The following is a 21,115-nucleotide window of genomic DNA, read 5'->3' on the forward strand; positions in this document are numbered from 1 at the left end:
TTGAAATCTTATAGGATAACCTTTAGGGGTCTCACATTAGTGCTCACTTCACCTGTGGGCCGTTCAATCAAGTGAAAGTGCAGGCCTCTGTACCGCATCTTTGAGTCACAGCTTCGGTTCTGCTCATTATCATGCTGCTCCTATTGGATTGGATCAAAACACCAGGGAATACAGCCTGTCAGAACTGACAAACTGGTATTTGAGAGCTTTCATTTTCATGCCACCCCTCTTGATAAGCAACCAGACCTTGTTTATGGGGAATTCTTTTATATTTATTTGATTTAGCATGGTCTAAAGGGTTTGGCCCTTAGATCAGTATGGGGGCAGTGATGTCAAAAAGCAACAGCAAAAAAAAAAATCAAGTAAACATTTCATTAAGTTTTTCGGCTAGTATAATATTTACTCTTATGTAAATTGGCATTAGTATTAATGATTATTTTATTTTTTTTGCATCTGTTTACATTCATTGTGGACATGCATTATGTTTGCATTAATACCTAATGCATTAATGTAATTTATTTGGTACTGAAGTATCACTACATTTGACATCCATAATTTAAAGCAGATTGAGCAAACAATGAAAAATAAGTGATTTGAATATATAGTGGTGAGGTAATAAAACCATATATATTTTTTTTTTTTCCAGCTGCTGAAAGATGATGTGGATAATTAGAGATTGTGTGTTGCTCTACATGGGCTGCACCTGTCGGCCAGTGGCAGATGTAGTTTGGCAGGGTTATGGAATCAATAGTTGCCATTTGTTTAAACTTCACATGCTGACAAAGATCAGAAGGGAGCAGGAGCCTGATGTGACGCCTTGGCTGGGGTGACTCTGGCAAGAGATGTGACAGACATGACCTGACCTTCTATCTGTGCCTGACATTGATTTGAGTATGAGAATTGCAATGTGTTTGAGTGGTGTTTGTCTGGGTCAAAGTCAGTATGTACCAAACACCAACTGTGTTTGTGTGGTCTTGAATTGCCTTTTGCCTTTAGCGTTCACAGGACATAACTGTCCATAACTGTGCAGTCGCGTTAAAGTGCCCCAATTATGGAGTTTACATTTCATGTAGTCTGTAATGTAGCTGTATGTGAATGTAAACAGTCTGTAAAGTTGTAAAGCTGAAAGTGCACCATAAATAAAGTTATTGGGCCCAATTATACACCCGGCACAATGCGACTCAAGGCACAGCGCAAGTGTCTTTCGCATTTTCCCGTCCAGCGCCACGTCATTTAATTAGCAAATGCATTTGCACCTATTTGTGCGCCCATGGACATGCTAGTCTAAAAAAGAGGTGTGTTCAGGCGAATCACTGGTGCATTGCAATTTTAAAGAGGTGGAAATAGACTGCGCCATAGACCAACTCAAACCTGGTCTAAAGTCTGCCGCAATGTTTTTTCTTTGTTATTTAAATAACGTACATGCTGCTTATTAAACACAGGGACGCACAGCAGCATACAGACATGCCAAATATATATATGTACATGTATGTATATATAAATGCCTACATGTCATAATGGATAGTCATCGCATGTTCAGAATGAGGCTATCTATTTGCTAGGACACGAGCAGCTCTGTTTCATCTCGGAGACGCGTTCTGTCTTTGCGTTTGCCAAATTCCGCCTTGTAAATAGCAAATCCGTCATGGCATGAGCGCCACTGGCTCTTAAAGGGAATGAAAGATGAGAAGAAAAAAAAACCACAGACACTTTTACAAAAGTACAAGTTCCACAATGTAAAGGAAGTCATACAGGATTGAAACAACATGAGGGTGAGTGAATGATCCTGTATCACTGAGCTGTAGATACCGTGTCCAGTCACCCCCATTCAATGTGGACCCTTCCAGATGTCCGCACCACAGAGACCCCACCAGACAAATTATGAGATGGCTAATTGAGGGAGCTGTCAGGGTTGACATTGAGAGGGCACCTACCTTCCCTTCATCCCCTTCAGAACGCCAGTGTGCATTCAGACGAACGGAGCGGCACCATCTGCCTGGTACGCAGCAGGCCCTTATCACATTCCGCAACACTGCCTTTGGGGTAGTGCGCAAAGTCTTTGAAGTGGAGTGTAGCGAAGTTTAGGATTTTACACTTTGTTTATGTTCAAGATGTTCCACTGAAGCTGTTTTTCATGTTTATTTTATCATAACAATATGCAGCTTTTGATAAAATGTTAATGGCTTGGCTTTGCTCCATATTCGTCTTTTAGTACAACTAATTAGCAAACCATTAGCATGTAATATCTCATCCTCACCACAGGGGGCAGACAATGAGTCAGAAAACATAATGAGTCTTGTTCTCAGGAACACCCTTACACATTAAATGAGTCATGAATGAATGTGATGGGCAATTTCTTCCATTAATGTCACCCGTTCCCCAGTATTACTTTAATAAAAATTACACTCTCGTGACTGAATGGGCAGCCTTTAATTCCTCTGTCTGGAATAGGGTGGCCATTCTATAATGTCAAAAATAGGACATTTTGGAGGATTCGTGAAGCCAGGACAAAGGAAAATGAACCCAAATCAGTGACAAAAACATTTCCAATAAGGAATTTAACTACCTCTTAAATAGATTTCAAGTGACAATATTTTATAAGGGCACATTTTATGTAAAGCATTATCTTTCATGTAAATTCATATGTTTGTTAAATTAATCCAATTATAATAATAATACACTAATGGGCTGTTTCCAGTCAATTTAAATCAATATCAACAAAATCCATGTTTGCACTACAGAAGTGGCACACAAGCTGCACCTGAAGTGGCATTAAGATGTATTTACACAGACTGTTAAAAGCTAACCATATGCCATAAATGCATTTACACTGCAGTATCAATTGCATAAATAATTTTAGGAGATTAATTTGTTAAATATAAAATATACTAAATGTAGAACTATGAAAAGATATTTTGAATGTGAAACTGCTACTACCAGTTGATGGTGACAAGTGATTGTTTATTTAATGAATGAATTATTGAGAAACAAAATACCACTGGGTTGATCGGACATTAAATGGTTAGCCAAATAGAGATAATTTTTATTATTTACATCACTTAATATTGAATTAAACATAACATTCATATATCATTGAATTAAGTATAAAATAGTGATCTTGCAAAGAGAACAGTTGAGCATCTGTCTCAATTGTGCGTCGGCAGATTAACACCGTGTTTCAAAACTGGACTGTCCAACCTACAACCAGACGGATGGCCACAATAGTGCGAACACGGATTCAGCTTAACTTGTTGCTTTATATCAGTAAGGTTAAAACATTCAAACCTGGAGCATGTATGTGTATTTACACAGTGGTGTGTGGTTATTAAATATTAAAGTGAGCCTGAGCTGTACAACACCATCAGAGGTTTCTGACCCCCAACAGGCAGAGATTAAATGAGAGAGGTGGTGAAGTTAAAGGCAGGAAGCTTATAGAAGCAGCCAGGGGTTAGATGTTAACAGGTGGACAGTTGCAGTGTGTAGTATTTGTTTGCACAATGTTGTATCGTTTTGTAATGCTGACTGCACAGAGCGCACTGATGACACTTTAGCTGTGACGTCCCTCAGGCTGCAACTGCGAAATCCTCCCACTGTCTCTAAAACTGTGTTCCTGGCCCAGCAGCAGCTATCATTTAGACTCATAGTCAAAGGATGGGAGCTATTTTAGAGCTGTCTTCAGCTTTCCTGTGTGTGGCAGGAAAATGCCACAGCTGCCATCTCTGGGACTGATGATCAATCTTCACTTTAAGCTTTACAAGTGTGTCGCCTCGCAGCTCTCATGCAAAGAGAGGGAAAAATATTAGACAAAAAATGTGTGAAAAACAGCCAGCTATATTCTAAATAAAAGCTAAATATATGGCCACTGTTCATCTGTAGTTCATCCGCATGTCATCATTGATTTTCAATATGGAAGTGAAGCTGTAGGAAAACTTTGTACTGAAAATTTCACAGGGACTGAATACTGAAACAAGCTCATAGCAGTGTTTTTTATAATGTTGACATTATTTGGACTATTTGTGACTGTATACAGTATACAGTTTACAGTTTAAATTTATGTCTCAAAATGTGACTTTAAATCTTACAATTGTGACAGTGTTCCACTGTGGGATCATTTCTTATTTCATTTATTTTCAACTCAATGCGCTGAACATATTTATATAACAAATTTTTTTATTTAATTCGCGGACCTGCGGACCACTTATGTGCACCCCTGCTTTATATATATATATATATATATATATATATATATATATATATATATATATATATATATATATATATAGATATATAGATATATAGATATATATATACATATATATATTTACTTGATGATGACTTTGGCCCGTTTCTATTCTGATTTATTTTTGGTGATCCAGTCAATGTTCTACTGCTTCAGAGTGAGCAGGAAAGGAAGTGAATGCAAAGGATATGGACAGTATCCATTTTGATTATAATCTGTGTGATCCGTGTGTTTTGTTACAAAATAGTGAATTTTGAATCAATTGTTTTGTGTGCGTTTTCTTAAATGATCTCATTTGTGATCTCATTGTGCTGCAAGTATTCATCTTTTGTGGCTGTTTGAACATATTTGACCATCCGTTTGCATGCGTTTTTGACTTCCTATGGAAGTAGTCTAATGTGGGCAAGCTTAAAAAATCTTAGATCCTGTCTACAACTGTATTTTGTGAAATACCAGATTTAAACTGGCCCTTAGGTATGATTTTCCTTTTTTCTTTTTTTTTTTATATATATATATATATATATTTTTTTTTTTTTTTTTTTTTTTTTAGTGATGTTGACATAATACTTTTTTTGTTATCTTTTAGTTACTAGTTATCAAATTATCTTAAATAATAAAATGCTTCTGTTCTCAGCAATACAGTATAACTGTCATTCTGGTACAGTTAACCTGTTTATATTTTCTAACCTATATTAACTTCATTTTTCTAAATACCCGCTAAAAGAGCGTCTGCCAAAATGTGATAAATGGTTCTTCCTAAACAAATTACATAGCTGAGACAATAGATAAGTGAACTTTTCTGTATTAGTTCTGTATTATATATATAATAGAATTTATTTGTGGAAAAAAATGGCACAGTGAACGCTTCACAATTCAGGTTCAGGTGCCAGTGGGTTTCTGCACAATTTTTCTTACCATGAACAGAAATTGGAAGAAGCACTGCTGATTATATGCTTGCCTGTTATTCCAAAACTTCTTTTTCTCTGGTTGAGTTGAGCATGGAATCTGGCAAAGTGTGTGTGGGGATGTGTGTGAGGGGTGAAGTGTGATTGTACATGACGTGCATGAAATACTGGTGCGGGCTGAGCTCGAGGCTGAGATATGGATGGGATAATACTGCTCCTAGAGAAGAAGGCCCGTCACAGTCACTCTTAGTGGATGACTGACTCACACACAAACACACACACACACACACACTCTCACTAAACACTTTCACAAGTACAGCAGTGGGAAGCAAGCATTTATCAGTGGAAGCTGTGGCGACGCTCTGCCACATTATTCCACATTTTCAGTCTAGAGAGTCGCTGCTTGGATGGCTTTGTCAGCTTCTTGTTATCTGCCTTGGTTGAGGAAATTATTCTCCATTCTTTTCCTTCGTTCTTTTGTCATTACTTATGAGATATTTTATTTTATTGCTGACAAAGTGATTGAGTGAGGATTTGGAGAACAAATACCTTTGCATATAATGTAATATAATTTAATATAATTCTTTGACTTTAGTGCAATGATAATCTAATACAGTGCCATTTTGGAAACATATTTATTATTTATGTTATCTTTATTATTAATATAATATAATGTGTTTTATATTAATATTGTATATTATTACAATATACATTTATATTATGTACCAATATACACTGAACAAATTTATAAATGCAACACTTTTGTTTTTGCCCCCATTTTTCATGAGCTCAACTCAAAGATCTAAGACTTTTTCTATGTACACAAAAGGCCAGTTTCTCTCAAATATTGTTCACAAATCTGTCTAAATCTGTGTTAGTTAGCACTTCTCCTTTGCTGAGATAATCCATGCACCTCACAGGTGTGGCATATCAAGATGTTAGATTAGACAGCATGATTATTGCACAGGTGTGCCTTAGGCTGGCCACAATAAAGGGCACTCTAAAATGTGCAGTTTTATCACACATCACAATGCCACAGATGTCGCAAGTTTTGAGGGAGCATGCAATTGGCATGCTGACTGCAGGAATGTCCACCAGAACTGTTGCCCATGAATTGAATGTTCATTTCTCTACCATAAGCCATCTCCACAGGCATTTCAGAGAATTTAGCTGGACATCCAACTGGCCTCACAACCGCAGACCACGTGTAACCACACCAGCCCAGGATCTCCACATCCAGCATCTTCACCTCCAAGATCGTCTGAGATCAGCCAACTGGACAGCTGCTGCAACATTCGGTTTGCATAACCAAAGAATTACTGCACAAACTGTCAGATACCGTCTGCTCATCTGCATGCTTATCATCCTCATCGGGATCTCAACCTGACTGCAGTTTGTCGTCGTAACCGATTTGAGTGGGCAAATGCTTACATTTGATGACACCTGGCACTTTGGAGAGGTGTTCTCCTCACGGATGAATCCTGGTTTTCACTGTACAGGGCAGATGGCAGACAGCGTGTGTGGCGTCGTGTGGATGAGCAGTTTGCTGATGTTAATGTTGTTGATTGAGTGGACCATGGTGGCAGGGTTATGGTATGGGCCGGCATATGTTATGGACAACAAACACAAGTACATTGATGATACTGTGATGATATCTTGAGGCCCATTGTTGTGCCATTCATCCACGGCCATCACCTCATGTTGCAGCATGATAGTGCACAGCCCCATGTTGCAAGGATCTGTACACAATTCCTGGAAGCTGAAAACATTCCAGTTCTTGCTTGGCCAGCATAGTCACTGGACATGTCACCCATTGAGCATGTTTGGGATGCTCTGCATCGGCGTATATGACAGCGTGTTCCAGTTCCTGCCAATATCCAGCAACTTCACACAGCCATTGAAGAGGAGTGAACCAACACTCCACAAGCCACTATTAACAACCTGATCAACTCTATGCGGAGGAGATGTGTTCCACTGCGTGAGCCAAATGGTGGTCACACCAGATAATGACTGGTTTTTGGACCCCCACCCCCCACCCCCCTCCCTTTTATTATAATACATACATATATATATACTTATATATATAAGCTTTAATTTAGTGCACACAGTGTTTATTATAGGATTATCAGCAGTGTGTTATGGGTTTGTGCAGTAGAAGTCAACACACTGAAAAGATTTATGCATTGTTTTCAACCTTTTACCCCTAGACTGTGATAATCTGCAGGTCACCCTCATGACCCTAATATCTTCTTTGTGGTGTCCAGCTGGACACAGTTGCTACAGTCATTACATAAAAAGGATCACTGTTACTCTTTGTATGTCATTTTGCTATGCTAAAAAAAGCCACCAGAAAATTATTTGAGTGGTTGTCAGACAAAGTTTCACCCTGGGACCCACAGTGTGGATGGCACTTGACCCTTCTTCTCGTATGGCCGTCTGTATACTTCTTTAGCCAGACGGCTTGTGTTAATTGCCTCTCGTGGGGCAAAATGACAGTCAGCTCTCACTTTTCCCTCTTGAGCTCACTCTTTCCTCTCAGGTTTCATCTGGGAAGAATTATACTGCATTAAACACTTTGGCAGCTTGAGATATCGGAATAAAATTCCTGTCCAGACTGGAAGGCTTCTTTGTGGTCTTGAAAATCACTCAGGATTATGCTGACTAGCCGAGCATATATGACTCCATCCTTGAAAAGGATCCAACATTAGGGGATGTTAAGGGCACTCAATATGCATGCAGACACTTGTGATTATTGATGTAGAGAATAATTCATTATGATGTTTTTGTATGCCTGAGTAAATGGAGGTTGGTTATTTCTGTCGGTTTGTCCTCTGAAACAACCCTGTCAGGGTGTTTAAGAACATGAGCATGCAAAGAGCGTCCTGTAGGACAGATGAATCAGAGAGTTGGGATTGATTTGTCTGCGACCGTACTGTTCACATTGTCCTCCGTGCTCAGGGTCAGAGCGATATAAAAAATACCATCAACATTTTTTCGAAAGACAGTAAGTTCCCCTCAGACATGCATTCATATAAACTCCTACCCCTAAATGAATCACGATTTGTTTAGCATATCAACTGATTTGAATCATCACATATTTGAATCGATTTTCAACCGGCTCGTGGTTAATCATTACATAACTGCTATTAAAATAATAAACTGCTACTAGGGTTTCATTACGGTTAAGTATAAGATAAATGCATCATCCTACACCATCACATAAAGATTTTTTTTTTTTTTTTTTTTGTCAGAATAACCTGTTCCTCTTCTTTTTAAACAGTTTATCTTAATTTGTTCAATTCTCACAGTTTGAAGTTTTTTCAGACAGGCTCTATAGTATGTCTGTAATATGCAACCTTATAAGGAAAGTATGTGTGGGTGTGTTTACTCTGCGCATCAGCAGAAGTGCTAACTCAGCCCATCTCTTCCCTTTACATTTACACTTTAGCCATTTAGTTAACACTTTGCATTAGTATAGATGAGAGATGGAGGAATTAGTACGGGATGTTGGTGGAGGATTCCTGTGTTTTCTTCAAGGGGGGCTTGAAAATGTTCTTAAGCCCCATGTTCAGTACATGTTTCTACCAATTAAAATGGTTGAAGATATCAAAGAACAGTCCAATAAGGTGTGGGAGTCACTATCAAACACTGTTTGAAGACGGGACTTTCTTTTCTGACACATGGTCACATTAACATGTTCAGAAATTCAGTTTTTCTTTTTGTTGCCTTGGCAATTTTGTGCGATAAGGGGTAAGGAAGCAGGGGTCCACAGCTCCCATCCCTTACCAGGATGTTCACTTGAACAAAACCTCACACTGGCAAATAATGTGTGACAAAAACGGGAAAATGCAGGGTTCCTGGATGCACAGGAACACCGAAAGGGAAGTGCAAAAGTGTAACATACAATCTGTTTCACAGCAGAGAAGTGCTTTTTGATTTTCACACAGAGTGAAATCTCATTACATGAAGTACGATATGACACAACACACTACATGATACAAACCTATGCCTGTATTAAATACGAAGGATACATCAGTGTGCTCCAGATGTTATAAGGGAACAATTTGAAACAAAATCCAGGCTGCTAATGTAAGCTCCACAGTTTCAGAACCCCTGTTTCATGCTAATCGCTATTCTGTCCACTAATTACCTCATATGATGAACCCTAATTATAATGACCATTCATAGTCGGAAAAACAGTCTCGTCTTTCCGTTTCACGCTTATTGTAGCGTCAACTATTAGGATGCTTTGGAAAGTAATTGTCAAACACCCCTGTGAACATCTGTTTTGGTATAACAACAACAAACGCCGAAGATAAAGACACAATCAGCAGCAGTCTCACTGGTAATTATCCAAAAACAATCACGGTTTACAACAATGCAGCTTCAGTGATCCCCTGTATCACTACAAACCCAGGTGGACCATGAAAAGAGCGAGTTAGAGAGAGGGAGGGGGTGAAATTAGAGGAGAGGACGCCCGTATGACTGAAATCTCTAGAGCTGGAGCAGCATCTGATCTACAGGCTGTTATCTCAGCAGAACACACTGCAGCTCGAGAACACAAGTTTGTCCTGAACTTACCAGCTAGTCATCTTGGGATGAAACAAAGCGTTTGTTTTGGCTGCAGTCGTGTGAGAACCTCTGCGTGGATGCAGAGCATATGTATGTATGTGAATAAATGAGGGCCTGAGAGACGGAGATTAATTTAGAAGAAGCAATTGTGTGTACGTGCACTCTGATACACTGTAGCTCAGGGGAGATGAATTCAGCTATTCAAACACATACCGTGGCTTTCTTTCTTCGTGTAACTGGTTGTCAAAGAAGCAAAGAGAAGGGGCACCTTGCCAAAGAAAATGTGAACAAAACAGTTTTATCCTACAGAGATTTAAGTACAGTAATTCAAGAGTGGAACTTATGGAAGCCTATTCCTGCCAAATAGCATGCTTTGGTAAATCGTAATTTTGACATAGTTATTTTTTTTTTTTTGGAGATAAAATTTCATTATTAATTATGAGAAATAATAATTTATTAGAAAAATTTGAAAGTCATAATTGTGAGATAAAAAGTCATTTATTACAGAAAGTGGAAATTAAGATACAAAGTCATAATTTTGAAATTCAAAGCTGAAACTGACACAAAAAGTCAGAATTAAGATAAATCGTAATTCTAAGTCTTGAAATACTAAGAGCCAGATTTACCAACAGCTTGCGCCAGCGCAAACCATCTTTTGATGTTAAAATAGTACTGTCAGGATTTATTAAAGACACATGCAGTGAAGAATTACTGGACAGGGTTATTTTTGCGCCGGACCTTACTGAATATGCATTTGTAGGAGTTTCCCTTTCAAACGCTTAATTTATGGGAGGGGAGTTCTAAAACGAACCACGCAATGTGATTTACTAACATTTGTGCTCGTCAAATTACTAATATTTGCACCATTATTTAATGCTCTAAAAAAAAAGTCTTAAAACAGACGCTAATTTGCACTGCTCTTGGAAGTCATTATGAAAATGATCTGGCTGCATCCTTTTTCATTAATTTTCATTATTCACACGCAGAAATGTCCACTCCTATTAGCGCTTTTTTGAAATTGCAAAATAAAATCGCCAGAGCAAGCACTGAAAGCATGTTTTTGTGCAAGTGTTTGTTTCCGTGTGCGCGAGTGTGTGTCAGTAGCCTACTGAATCTGTGTGTGTTTGAATGGAAGAGTGGAATGGAAGATTTTGTGAGGCAAATATGGAAATAATTTGTTATATAATTTATTTATCTTGTTGTTTACTATATTTATTAGCTAGGTCAGTGTATTTGTAAGTTTGGGTTCTTTTGCTGTTGTAGGCTGTAAGGAGTTTGAAATAACTGAAATCATTTGGCGAAGTGATATGGATGTTTAATGCCTGAAACTACTTCCCAGAAAAAAATGCAAACCTTAAAACATTCATCAGCCAATCAATCAATTCAACAGCCCTGTAGTTTAAAATAAATTATTTTTTACACACATTTTGGGACATAAAAACCGTACAAAAGAAGTCATTTGAAGTCAAAGAAGTCAGTGCATATGTAGTGAGAGAAACCCCAAAGAGTATGAGAATGAGGAAGTGTAATCAGAGAGGACATTAACAGCTGGTCCCTGTCTCGCTCTAGATTGCCCCCTTGTGGATGTTTCATAGAATAAATAATAAGGAAAATCCATGCCTTGCTCATATGGACTCTCTCACTGTTTATCTCACAACACACACCTCTATCTGCAGCTTCATGTGGCCATTGATTAGTGATATCAAGCTCAGTTTTGGACGTGAGGGGATGTTTCGCTCTTTGAAGTGAAGTGCTGGAGGAAATGAGTCGAGCAGTAGCACTTCAAGATAACACTTTCAATGTCAACAGATGGCCCACTGATATAATGGGATTCCTCCATAAGTATGTTAATTACTAAATATTTAATCATGCTTTCTTTCAGAAGCTTTTTAAGGACTTAAAATTAAAATGAATGCAATGAATATTATAGCATGGTGGCTCATGCTTGTCAAATAATATTGTGAAAGGATCATAAATGTGGACATTTTTCACAATTTTCACAAGTGAATATGTATAAATAATTGTTTAATTACTTTCAAATTATAAATTTAAAGTAATTATGCAAATTATAATTCAAATCATATTAAGTAACTATTAATTGTTATTATAACCACTCGTGTTACTCTCACTGTTAATTGTTTTACGTCTTTCTATGTGGTTTTATTTGCTTATGTTAATTTGAAATGACATATAAGAAGTTAAAAAATTAAACAATCAGACTAAAGTTGGGAATTTATTATAATTCGGAATTTTGGGAGGATATATAGTATTGTCATTATTTTGTGCCATTACTGCTTGGTTTGAAGTCTTAATTGTATTTGTATTTATTTCAATATCTACGAGGCTGTAAATTATTGAATATTGCAGGTTTAGCACATGGCAGTGGTCTGGTAAAGTTATGGTAAAGTAGTTATCACATTGGAAACAAGAATTTACAGTTCCATCTTGGGTCCCATCTGTTGCTGGATCACAAGCCGTATCTGTGTGGCATTTGGGCTTGACCTGAAAAAAAGTTTGTGAGACAAATCTCGTGCAAATCCATGGTTTACGAAAGGGCTTTTTTACTGCCAGATTCAAGGTGGTGGCAAAGGCAAAAGATTAGAACACAGTCATGTTGGAGCATGGTCTGTTTTGAGTCTTATCTCGTATTACCCATAACTCCAGCAAAACATTCCTGGCCTCTTTATTTATGTGCTTAGCTGTGTGTGATGAAGAAAACTTAAAATCCGTCCAGCATAATAGTGGGCGGCATTGACTTTTTGCTAAAGTAATGGCAAGTTACTGCAAGATATGCATTCACAACGTGTATGATATTCACACAGGTCCACACATGAATTTTAAATTATTGATGATAAGAAATGTTTCCAGAGTTTCAAATAAGCATATTAGAATGATTTTTGAAAGATCATCTAACATTGAAGACTGGCATAATAACTGTCATTTGTCATTAAGAGTTTTTTATTTTTGATCAAATAAATGCAGCCTTGGTGAGCATAAGAGACTTCTTTCAAAAGCATTAAAAAAATAAATAATAATAATAATAATAATAATAATAATAATATATATATATATATATATATATATATATATATATATTATTTTTTTATTTTTTTTTTTTTTTTTTTTTGTGGAGACAGCCATGGTGAATTAGTATTATTTATTCTGACACTTCTTCTAAAAGTAGTTTTTCCTTATGTTTCCTTTATTAACTCGACTGTTTACGTTCTTTTTCATCCATCCATATTTTTTAGTTAGAGTGGATAAAAGCATCAGACAAATAAAGTGCACTTTTCTGTCTTCAGTATCATCATGTATCACCACCTACAAGAAGACTCCTCCGCCGGTACCTCCTCGCACCTCCACCAAGCCATTCATCTCCATCACGGCCCAGAGCAGCACTGAGTCTGCGCAGGACGCTTACATGGACGGTCCCGGGACGAGGTGTGAGCCCGTCCTCCACTCTGGCCTGAGCAATTCCACTGAGAGCATTGACAGCATGAAAGCGCTGACGGCAGCCATCGAGGCAGCCAATGCTCAGATCCACGGTCCTGTCAGTCAGCATGTCAGCAACAGCACCATCACCATCAGCACTACACCCCCCTCTCCGCTGCCCATGCCTGTGCCCGTCCCCATACCCATACCAGCCCTGGAAGACGTGCGCAGGGATATGCTCAGGAAGAGCAGGTGCCTTTCCATTGGCATCCAGGTAAGTGAGATTGAGCAATGTTTTCAGTGTTTATTCTTGTCCTCAACGTTGCTGAGATGTTCCTGCCGGCTATTAGAACACAATTTAGTTGTAATATACACTTTAATGTATTTATCCAATGTTTGTACACAAGATTCTTAAAATATATAGTCAGTGTTAGTCAGTTCAGTCTTATACAAGCGGGATTTTTTGTTTCTGTATACAAAGCCACACAGGGTGAGCTGGAGATTAGTTTCCTTCTCCCCGAGGAAGATGATTCTTCATGTGAGTGTGGAGGTGGCTGGTTTACTGTGTAATGTGTTTAAACAGGTGGATGGGCCTGAGGACCAGGAACTGGAGGACCAGTCCAAGTTTCAGTCAGTGGGGATTCAGGTTGAGGAAGAGCATGGGTGAGTAGTAGTATTAAACAAATTTGTTCTACCCATTCTTTTATATTTGGCTTCCCCATTGCAGTTATGGGTCATTATGTTGACTCGGGCTGCATCAGCAGTTTTCAAAAAATGCAAAATGACCAAAATGAAAGTCCTGTTATCATCTCGCCTTTGTGTCCTTTATCGCTCTACTTCCTCTCAATTAATTAACCTGGTCTAAAACCTGTCTAATCTGTGTGTTTTATTCAATTGATTCGAGCTACAGATTAAGGCAGTGGTTCAAAGATCATATTGTCGTTTTCTGAAAAATATTGTTCATCCTTTTCAGCTGATATATTGCACACTGCATATGGCGAGAGAGTGCATTAAAATCAAGGTTTAAGAAACTCTGTGTTATGGAGAAACTTTTACTTTATTAAACGTATTGAGCAGGAACAGGATTATCCCAGAGACCTAAAGCTGGAACACCATGGCTCTTCTCAAAACTGCCTAGCTATACAGTATTTTACGGCATGCTCCTCATGTCACAAATTGTAGACAACACATTATGCTGCTCCCTAAAAGGCCTAATTTTGCCTAAATTTAAATTACCACTACATTGCATTACAAACTTTTATTTATTTATTTATTTATTTTATTTTTTCTCGATAAGGCAATCCCACAATTCATTGTGACAAGCTCAACAAAACAGTTTCATCAAAAGTGATGGAACAAAACTAAAGGAGAGTTTAAATGTTTAGTATTTCATTACTGAAAAGTGTTGACAGGAAACCAGCTTTAAAAGATTATTATTTTTATTTTTTTTGTCTTGAAAGGTTTTCTTGTGTTTTTGTTTTGTTTATGCATGTTTTTCATATACTTAAAAACATCCATGCCCTCATTATTATTTCCATAATTGTATTGAATCATTATATTTAAATAATGGTTCTGTATAATAATAATGGTTTATGTCCACCAGAAAAATCTAAATGAATATTAATACAGAAATTAAAGCATTTTCTTTACAGAAGAGCATGAGAACACTGGATGTATGAGTAAATTTAGATTTTTTTTTTGTCTTGGGCTCAGTCACCGGCGGTTCAAGCGCTCTAACAGCGTGACGACAGCGGTCCAGGCTGATCTGGACACTCCGGACTACACACCAGCTGACTCTTCTGTCACAGATTTCCCCTCCTCGGGCTGCTTGTCGCGGCAGTACTCGCGTGATGCCGCCACCTCCACCGTCAGCATCCAGGGCTCAGGGAATCACTACCACGCCTGCAACTCAGATGAGTATGAGGACGTTGGCTTTGATCCCTCCATCCTGCCTCCACCTGACCCATGGATTGATAGTGTAACAGAAGATCCACTGGAAGTCGTAGGCCGCTCTGTGTGTCAGCGTGATGGCCACTGGTTCCTAAAGCTGCTGCAGGCAGAGACTGAACGTATGGAGGGCTGGTGCAGGCAGATGGAGCACGACGAGAAGGAGAACAAGCTACCTGATGAGAGTTAGTGTTTGATTTACCCATAATACCATAATGGAGTCTCATATGAAATCTTATAGTAGGTCAACCATCTTTAAAGAAAGTAAAATATAATTTTCAACATTGTAGTTAAGTTTTATGTGCTCTGTGTTTTTTTTTTTTTTTTCAGAGCACAATAGGCATATATAAAGAATGCATTTTTTAAAAGATGTATTAATTTACAACAAATGATATATGATGATATATGGATTGCTGAAATAGCACGTGCACTCATTTATTGAATTAATCTCAGCTGCACTGAAGTAATCTGCCACCTGCTGGACGTCCTGGTCCTCACACTGTTTGCCTGAAATCTCAGGCATTGTTTTTATTTAAGAATTGCAGATATCAAACCTATCACTGGGCTCTCCTTATTTTAATGATCATAATAGAGCATAAAAAAAGTTTCAGAAGGAAGCAAAATGCAGGCATGTTTCTGACGCTCACCTGTTTGTTTCTGTGTGTGCTGTTCAGTCCTGGGGAAGATCCGCAGTGCAGTGGGAAGTGCACAGCTGCTTATGTCCCAGAAGTTTCAGCAGTTCAGGGAACTGTGTGAGGAAAATCTGGTGAGTACTAGTAGGTATAATATAAAAAACATTTATATGACATAGTCAACTTCTACTATGAGTTGAATCGATGCTGAACTGACTTGAGCTGAATAATGACGCTGTTGTCTTTTTAGAGCTTCTTTACAGCAGAATTTGAATTTTTCAGTTTCATATTTGAAGAGGTTTGGGGTCAGTAAGATTTTTATTTTTAAAGAAATTCATACTTTAATTCAGCAAGGACTAAAACAATCAAAATTGACAGTGAAGATATTTTTGATGACACAATATATTTCTGTTCTAAATAAATGCTGTTGTTTTGAACTTTCTCAGTATTATATTCACCAAAAAAGACAGTTAAAAATGTACATTTGTAATCAGAAATAAATTAAAGGAAAAAAAGAAAACACTTATTTTTAATTGTAATAATATTACAATATTACTGTGTTTATTACTGTATTTTTGATTAAAATAAATGCAACCTCGGTGACTTCTTAAAAAAAAATAATCTCTCTCTATATTTTGTTTTTATCTTAACTGACCCCAACCATTTGAAACATAGTGTATCTTTAAGGCTGTGAATCTTTGGAAAATAATGGAACTGTGGCTACCTTTGCAAGTACAATAACAGGAAGGACACACCATCTGCAGAGAAAACAGTTCCAATAAGGATGTTTTGACAGCACATCTGATTCTTATAGTTCCACTTTTGTTACTTCTCTTGGCTCAGCAGAACCCAAATGCTCACCCCCGGCCAGTGGCTCAAGATCTCGCAGGATTCTGGGACATGCTTCAACTTTCCATTGAGAATATCAGCTTAAAGTTCGATGAGCTTCACCAACTCAAAGCCAACAACTGGAGACCCCTCGACCCCCCCGAAAGAAAGGTAAAACAAACTTGCAGAATCAGTACGGAGCCACTGACCAATGAAGAATAAGAATGCAGACACGCTAGCTGCCTGATTGAAGGGCAACATTGCGTTTGTTGTTTTTGTTTTTTTCATTCTTGTGCATGGTCTGTTGCTTCTGTAGAGTGATATTATGCATCAAGGGTGGGCAATGGCAATAACAAACCAACAAACTCCACATTTTGATCATGAATTATTATAAATTTGCCTCTGGAAGTGTTGCTGCTGCCTCCCTGTGGCTTATGTCAGTCTGTTGGTCTAATGTGACTGAATGTCTCACTCACTCTTAATTTCCTGACATCCTCTTCATGTTTGTTTTGTTTGTTTGTTTGACAGTGAGCTGTTTTCAGAAGTCATTCCATCCGGCACACACCATGGGGGCAGTGGCCCCTAACCTCTCACCCCCGTCGGGCCGCTCTCTTACCGCACGCAGTCGGCCGCGGAAGCGTTAGCACCGCTCTGTAACATTAGCCGCGGCTGGCATTAGCGCTGTCTGTGTGCAGGTGTGCCATATTGCTGTCTCCGCTCGTCTCTCTCCGCCCGCCGCGGCGGCTAACTGACTGTTTGTCATCCCTGTTCAGGAGAGAAGGCTGCCTCCCCCAGTGCCAAAGAAACCCCCGAAAGGCCACCCTCCTCTGGCCAGAGATCGCTCGCTGGAAAGCACAGAGAAGCAGCGTCAAGATGCGCGCAAACGTTTGATGGCGGCCAAGCGAGCTGCTTCAGTACGGCAGAACTCGGCCACAGAGAGCGCAGACAGCATCGAGATCTATATACCCGAGGCCCAGACCAGACTATGAAACTGCCAAACATGAAAACGCACTCACACACAAATGCCCAGGTGCAGGATTCCACCGTGAGCACAACACGTCACACAGATCTGTATCTGCCTAATGCTAAGATCACTGTAAATTAGGAGCGCCACACACCAGCACCATGATAGCACAGAAGTAGTAATTTGACCTTCCATTATTTAATAAATGACAACCAACATAGATGTACATCATATTTCTATGACCCCCAAGATGTTAGGGAAAAATGACTTGTTTAATTTTACACAAATGAAAACGAGGCTGTAGGTTGTACTGTGTTGTGGTCAATCTAATTTTCACAGCATGTTGTTTTTTTTTCTCATGAAGCTTTTTGGAAAGACTTCAAAAAAGAAATCCCATTAAATGTCCTGAACTTCCAGTAGTTGAAATGGTCAAGGGACTTTTGTTTTTTTTTCTTTTTTTTTCTTTTTTTTTTGTATTAATGCTCTTTAAAACAATAAAATTCTCTAAACAATAAACAATAAAACAAAAAGAAATATTTTAGAAGCAGCACTGCATAAAATGTTAAGACTTGTTTTCTTAGTTTATATCTTGAATAAACACTACTGCTCATAGGTTTGTGGATGTTAAGAATTTTATTTGATGGAAAATACAGTAAAAACATTAACAAATATTGTGATAAATGATTACAATTTAAAATAACAATTTGCTATTTTTATTTATTTTAAAATGTATTCCTGTAATAGCAAAGCAGCCGTTATTCCAGTCTTCAGTGATTCTTCAGAAATCATTCTAATATGCTGATTTGGTGCTCAATAAAAAAAAAAATCATATAATGATCAATGTTGAAAACACTTGCTGATTATTTTTTTTTGTGGAAACTGATACTTTTTTTTTTTTACTTTGACGAATAAAGTAAAAAAAAAAACATGATCTTTTGAAACAATATAGATGACTTTACTCTCACTTTTGATCAATTTAATGCATCTTTGTGGAATAAAAGTAAAATTTATTAAAAAAATAAAAATAAATCTTAACACTAAAGTTGTAAGTATGCCAGTGTGGTTCCACAAAATACAGTAGTATAAAAGATACATTCTCTGCCAACAAGTCTTTCATGTCTTATACAGTGTTGCTTCTTAATTTATCTTGTTTCAATGGTTTCTGGATATTTTAACTGGACAATTAGACCAAAATCCTCATTAAGAGTATGATTTTTGCAGTGCTTAATTATATACCACTGAATATAACTACTGACCTTTGCTTGTGCACAACAGCATTTTTTACACCTCAAAACAGAACCTGACCAGCGCAGAACTGTCCCTTATAGCCTCGCTTTTATTTGTGTCAAATGAACTATGTGTACCTTGAATAAGATCTATGACTGGATTATTCACATGCACACTATTTGGAGCGCAGCCAATTTATATATATATATATATAGATATATATATATATACACACACTTTTTTTATGCATGTGTGGTTACATTCAGTTTGTTTGTAAGCACATATAATCACGATTACACGTGCACACGTTGTAACAACCTCTCAGAGCCATTGGCTGACCTTCGTTCACCATGTATATAAACATGGGCATATACACGTATATACAGTTCTACACAAACTTACGACAAATAATTAAACATAAACGCATTCACTCTGAGTCTAACAGGCTGGGTGTTTGTAATATAATCTGTCTGTACCTTTTTACTTAATGGTGGAAGGAATGTTATAGCAGGTTCAATGTTTTACTTCTCCTGTCTTTCCCATCTGTCTCTCTCTTACACACAGTTTTAATCTGATGATCTGGAAAGATGTGATCACAGTGACTGATGTTCCTAGCCATGTGAAGTAGATAAACCTTCTCTCTCAGACCCTCTTACCGTCTAGGAAATACTGTATCCTGTTATCTTTAAGCATTTCAGTTTTTTCCTCAGAAGAGCAGAATTGCTTGCAGTTCCATCCTTGCCCACACTCTCTCCTTTTTTACCTTTTTTTTTGTGCAATTGGAAAATGATGACCACATAACAGGGTACTTTAAGCTAAAAGCAATACTCATGAGAAATTCCAATGTTGGTACATTCTTTTGATGTAGAGATTCTGTCAAACTGATTCATTGCTGACGAAGAGATGCCTTCACTATTCTGTAGCCATTTCTGTTCTTGTCGTTCTGATGCTTGCTATTGTGAACGCTTCTCAATGGCCACTTTTGAACAGTTCTTCTTATTTTAAATCCTATTTAGTCATATGTGGGACATTTAGGCACATTATTATATTCTTTAGTGTATAAATACAAATAAACTTACTAATCATTTTTCTAACATAGATTTGGGGCCTTCTGTGGATTTTTATGTAGACAAGTAGAGGCACTTCAATGAGACAACTGCAAAATAAATAAATAAAATCAAATAAAAATAACACTAGAAGGGGATATTTAATAAAATGCAAGTTTTTTCATCATTGTTCACAAGATTATGTCTTTCCGGTAGCAATTTGAGTGACTTAATTTAATGTGTTTTAATACTGTGTTGGGGCACGGGGGGAATTTTTTTGGTAAGCTTTGTGCTCAAAAGGGTTGTGACTCTGAGAGGACCGTGTGACTCTGCCTGATCGGTCGTGTCAGGTGAGCTAAACTAGCGTTAAACTCTCAGGAAAAGACAGGTGAAGTGAGTGCAGCAAATTCAGGGTCTCCCAGAGGTGATGTTTTCCGCGTGTGTTTGTGAGCGTGTTCAGTGCACACAGGTGTGAGTCTGTGTTTTAAAGAATGTATGTGTCTTTATGGTAAATAGGTGTGTATGTGAGCTTGTGTGCATCGCGTGTGTGTGTGCGAGTCTATAAAAGTGCTTCCTGATTTTATTGGTTAACTCAATCTTTGAATTTTGTTTCTGTTAGTTGAAGTCAAGTAGCCTCATGAACTCGTGTACAGTATCAAAGCCCCTTGGTCTTATTTTAGTCTATATTGTTTGTAGAAGAAATTAATGATGAGGATGTTCCTGAAAGCATGCAGACACAATATGAGTCCTATAGATATATATCTGATTTATACTATTATTTATTTATGTACTTATTTATTTGTCTTATCTATTTAGGATTTATTTTATAAGGTTTTGATTCTGTTTAGTGATCTGTCATGCCACCCTCATATTGTGAATATGTTGTACTGTATGTATAAACATTATATGTGCATACATACAATGAAAAAAGAATAAATTCTTAAAACTTTATTCGTCTTGACATGTATTACAGAATATACACAAGCAATATACATATAAAACGTATGTATTGTTGTTATGGGTAGATATTTATTAGATATCATCGTTAATTTAAAACCTTACTGATGTTAGAAACACTGGGTTTATAGTGAAAAGGCTCATTGTCATAAATTAGCTGCCTTACTAAATATTACTGTTCAGTTTTAAATGTTGTTGGCTGGACTTGTGTGGAGGAAGAAGGGGAGCAGGAAGATTTTGTAAACAATTGTTAGTGTTGCTTGTAAAGCTGATATTCCTCAAGTAGTCTGTGCATAACTCATTCTGCAACAAGTAAGAATGATAGCTCTAATGCGGTTGAGGAAAGGTTTATTATAAATTCTGTA

The 21,115-nt window shown here is 37.6% G+C and overlaps 1 protein-coding gene across 4 annotated transcripts in view; it reads left to right on the forward strand.

Moving 5' to 3' along the window:
• The window catches only part of LOC113117607 (disks large-associated protein 1-like), a 31,880-nt gene extending 13,922 nt beyond the window's left edge, over positions 1-17,958 (forward strand). The window contains exons 4-10 of one of the 4 annotated variants that reach the window (XR_003294188.1): positions 13,020-13,423; positions 13,733-13,812; positions 14,863-15,281; positions 15,771-15,862; positions 16,572-16,727; positions 17,085-17,251; positions 17,330-17,454. Coding sequence is in view for 3 of the 4 variants with exons in the window: in XM_026286397.1 (XP_026142182.1) it covers positions 13,020-13,423; positions 13,733-13,812; positions 14,863-15,281; positions 15,771-15,862; positions 16,572-16,727; positions 17,330-17,545 (1,367 nt within the window). In the remaining variant the exon portion in view is untranslated. Of the gene's footprint in view, positions 1-13,019; positions 13,424-13,732; positions 13,813-14,862; positions 15,282-15,770; positions 15,863-16,571; positions 16,728-17,084 lie in introns of all 4 variants that reach the window. The other 3 variants (XM_026286397.1, XM_026286404.1, XM_026286412.1) reach the window with 3 other exon arrangements.
• The last annotated feature ends 3,157 nt before the right edge of the window (positions 17,959-21,115 follow it).

This window comes from Carassius auratus, chromosome 2 (assembly GCF_003368295.1).
Source record: "Carassius auratus strain Wakin chromosome 2, ASM336829v1, whole genome shotgun sequence".
NCBI lineage: Eukaryota > Metazoa > Chordata > Actinopteri > Cypriniformes > Cyprinidae > Carassius > Carassius auratus.